Here is a 3,978-nt window from a genome sequence, read left to right as displayed (position 1 = left end):
CGCAGCCTCCGGCTCTGACCCCCGTGGCTGGGACATGCCGGAGATTTTCTGACCTCTGCCAGATTCAGGACAAACTCCAAGGACATGGGACTCCAGGTTTATCTTCTGCTTCTCCTCCCACGGCTGGCAGGTAAATCACCCCTTTCCCTCTGCCCCAGGGAGCAGTGGGAGGCTTGGTGGGACAAGGCAGCTGTGGGAGCTCAGTGGTGCCATCGGAGCAGGGTTTGGAGGGAGAAAACGTCCCTTTGTGATCGGCCATTTGGAGACCTCGGAGGTCGGCAGTGCCCTCCCCTGCCTGCCTCTCCCCGGTCCGAGGCTGGGGCGTGGGCAGCTTGCGGGAGGAGAGGGGCCCCGAGCCCCCTGTCCTGCTGCACACTTGGCTCATGGCATGGGGCTGAGCCCATGGGGATCTCCAAAAGGAGAGTGGAAATGCCCACCATGTCACCCCAATGGGTCCGCACCCAACCTGACTGTGCCCTGGCTGTGCCGCCCGGGCTGGGGGTAGCAAAAATGTCCTGGAAAGGGGGTGACATCTGGGTGACAGGGTTTGGCCCTGAGGCAGGGCTAGGTGGGCCGTGCCCTTGTCCAGCCGTGACGTGCCCTCATGCTCCCCCACCCCAGGGGCCATCCTGGACATCACTCTGATCGCCAACGTGCAGAGCTTGTCCCACTCCGACTTCTTCCTCTCCTGCATCATGGGGGAGCGCGACGTGAGCTACCTGCAGATCGAGAGGGAGAACAAGATCGTGATGACGCATCCCAAGACAGGCTTCCAAAACTACCGCAACCGCAGCAACCATGTCCAGGCCAGGGGCTTCTCCATGGCTGACCTGGTGGGAATCCTCTACTGCCTGGGGCGCACCCCAACTGAGCAGGCCCAGGTGGTCTACGGGCACAACAGCCACAATGGTGAGCGGCTAGGGGGGCGGTGGGCAGCCCCCACCTGCCAGCTGGGTCCACATGGGAGCTACCTGCCCCGTGCTTCGCAATCCTGTCACCAGCCGGTGTGGTGGGGGGAGGGCGGTAACCCACAGGCTAGGTTTGGGGTCCACCAGCGCCAGTGGGGTGGAGAGGGAAGGGATGTTCAGTTGGACGAGCATGTCTGAACCCCGGGGAGGCGTGCGGGGACAGACAGCAGCGCAGGCAGCGGCGGGGCTGGGAACAGTGCCCAGGAGCAGGGCAAGGTCCAAGAGGAGGAAGTCAGGCGCCCTTGGAGGAGGCGATGGGGTCTGGAGATCATTAACCAGGGCGGGGGACAGCCCATCGGAGCCATGCCAGCCTCATGCCCCCACCATGGGCTCCTGGGGAGAAGATAATGCTGGGGCGCATCTCCGGCAGCCTCCCCCGGGGCGCTTGGGGAGCACTGTGCCGCAGCAGCACATTGCTGCTCTGGTGGTGGGGTCTTGCCAAGAGGCACTGCCAGGGCTCACTGCAACCAAGAGCAGCGCTGGGCTCTTGTTTCCCACTCCTATTTTGGGCCATATAAACCAAGGGGCTCGCTGGCGGCAGGGATACCACCCAGGGCAGCACTCTCCCACACTGCCCCCCGACCCTCGCTCCCCCCCATGCTTGAGACTTTGCGAAACTATTAGGACTGAAATTTTCTGTGATAGGTATTTGTCTCAGAATGCTTTCTAGCTCTTTTTTAGGCAGCTTTGGCTAAAACAGTTGACCTTTGCTGAGAATGAGACGGGGGACATATACAAGTTTCCTTGCCTGTGTTAAACCACAGCTTTAGCAAGCAGCTCTAGTATCTCCAGGCTGGGGAACAAAGGCTGCCGGTGGGGTCCAAACATCCCCTAAGGAGCAGGGACCAGCCTCTGTCCTTGGCCAGAGGCTTGACCCGAAAATGGCAACGGTCCTATCAGAAATGGAGCTGGTTGGTCTGGGCAAGCAGAGCGGCACGGAGATGCTGAGGGAGGGAGGCAGAGGCACTGGGAGATAGCATCGGGGAGCACAGCCGATGGCAGGGGGGCAAGGAGCCCAGAGAGGGCTCTGCACCTCCAGATGTTCCTGTGTATAAGTCATGGAGGGAGGTGACGGCTCTGGGGCTCCATTGGCGTGACAGGGTGTCCCATGGTGGGGGGGCTCCCAGCCAGCCCTGGCTCCTGGGTCAACATAGCCAGGCCAAAATAGTGCAGTGGAGGAATTGGTTGGTGTCTGGGTCGAAGCACCTGTGGGAGTTACAAGTGCCAAAAAAGTGGCTTTTTTCTAAGTGTTAAACAAACTGCTGTTGCTCTGTTTAATTTAGAGAATGAGAAGTAAAAAAATAAAGGAAAAAGTAAGCGAAAGAGCTTCCATCTTTGCAGGGGGAGGGAGGGCTGGGCACAGAACCCACCGGGAAGGCTCAGCCCGTATTGTCGCTCCTGTTAAGCCCCAGAGCCACCAAAGGAGGCCAGGGTGATGAAGGAGCAGGTGAGGAATGCTGTTAGAGGAAAGCTGGCATCTCCTGAAAGGTCATGCATGAAGAAGAACATAGGAAGGATGATAAACTAAAAAGTTTAGCTGTAAAAACAAAGTAAAGCAGACCAAAGAGATCCTGAGGAGCAATTTCAAAAGGCTTTAAATCTGGCAATAAACTATTTTTTACAATAGCCAGAGCAGAAAGACACCCAGAAAAACAACTGCAGAAAACTAAAATGCTTTTACTTTTGCATCCATCTGCACGAGAGAGAAGTTGGGGAAACTTGCTGGGGGTCTGTCTAAAATGCCAGTGCTGATAGCAGGAGACAGGCGATAAACAGCCGAATGGAGCAGCGCGGCGTTGCCAGGCCAGGCATGCGGTGAGCAGGGCTGTGCCGCTGCCTGTGGGGCGTGAGCGGAGGGCAGGTGGCACAGCTGCTTGTGGGATGCCAGCCTTTCCTAAAAGCTTTTGGGGTAGGGAGTTACAGGCCTGTAAACCCAAATCAGAACCAGTCAAATTAGTAGAAGCCATAATAAAGGGCAGAATTTGTGGTTATGTGGTCCCTGAGAAAGAGGCAGCGTGAGTTTGCAGTGGGCAGGTCCCTGGGGTGGCAGTGGTGAGGATGCTGTGCATGGCCCTGTTGACACTGTCTGCTTGGGTTCCTGGAGAAAACTAGGAATATTCCCTTTCAGCTGCTCTTTGGAAGCAACTCTGTATCCATGGGGTGGCAGGAGTGGTCTTCTCATGGGTAAATAGCTGACCAAAAGAAAGGGAGCAAGAACAGGAGTTATTTTGTGGTTCTTGGCACGTGGGGAAGTTCCCACCAGCATGGCACGGGGTCTCTGCGGGGACCTGTGCCACCGATTGTGGTTACAAACAGCTGAACAAGCGGCCGTGCTGGCTGCTGTCCCCAAGCTGCCCGGAGAGATGGGGGATGGATGAGCTCTGTGGGGGCTGCAGACAGTGCTGGGCAGTGACGGAGCGACAGACAAAATTCAGTGTAGGTAAACACAAAGCGCTGTGTTTGAGGATCCCCAGGGGACGTGTCGGGCTCTCGCTCCAGTGAGTGAGACAGGATGGGGACCACATCTGTGTGCCCTTTACAAGGGAATGCAAAGTCCATGGTAGAAAGATCCCAACTAGAGGGGTAGATAGGGAAGCGATTCCGGGGAATTACCGGGACGCCTGCCCTGCCGTGCCCTTCCCCGGGCGCCTGCAGCGTGTGCCGCTTCCTCCGGGCCCCCGGCCTCGCCGGGGCAGGACGCAGGGCTGGGTGTGCCTTAGCTCCAACCCGGTGTGGCTGCTTTTAGTGTGTGCAAGCTGGGGTGCTGGCAGCCTCCGAGGGCCGGTGCCCACCCGTGCCCTCTTTTGTATCTGTCTTGGCACGCCCAGGGCTTGGTTTCCCAGGCCTTAACGTATTTATAGCCCAGTTTGTGCTCAGAGCTGGGCTCTGGCTGATGTACATTAATAGTCCGAGTGTTCATTTGCTGCTGCATACCCCGTTACCTGGGAAATCAGGAAAAGAGCCATGACAGGGCCCCTGGTCCTGTGGGCTGGCGTGCAGCCCCCTGCGC

The 3,978-nt window shown here is 57.9% G+C and overlaps 1 protein-coding gene across 1 annotated transcript in view; it reads left to right on the top strand.

Moving 5' to 3' along the window:
* The first annotated feature begins 84 nt into the window (after positions 1-84).
* Positions 85-3,978, top strand: part of TIE1 (tyrosine kinase with immunoglobulin-like and EGF-like domains 1) — a 12,253-nt gene continuing 8,359 nt past the window's right edge. Inside the window, exons 1-3 of the mRNA XM_009701284.1 lie at positions 85-130; positions 622-909; positions 3,111-3,123. Of these exons, the coding sequence (XP_009699586.1) occupies positions 85-130; positions 622-909; positions 3,111-3,123 (347 nt within the window). The remainder of the gene's footprint in view (positions 131-621; positions 910-3,110; positions 3,124-3,978) is intronic.

This window comes from Cariama cristata, unplaced genomic scaffold (assembly GCF_000690535.1).
Source record: "Cariama cristata isolate BGI_N322 unplaced genomic scaffold, ASM69053v1 scaffold22505, whole genome shotgun sequence".
Classification (NCBI taxonomy): Eukaryota; Metazoa; Chordata; class Aves; order Cariamiformes; family Cariamidae; genus Cariama; species Cariama cristata.
This window is presented reverse-complemented; position numbering and strand designations above follow the sequence as displayed.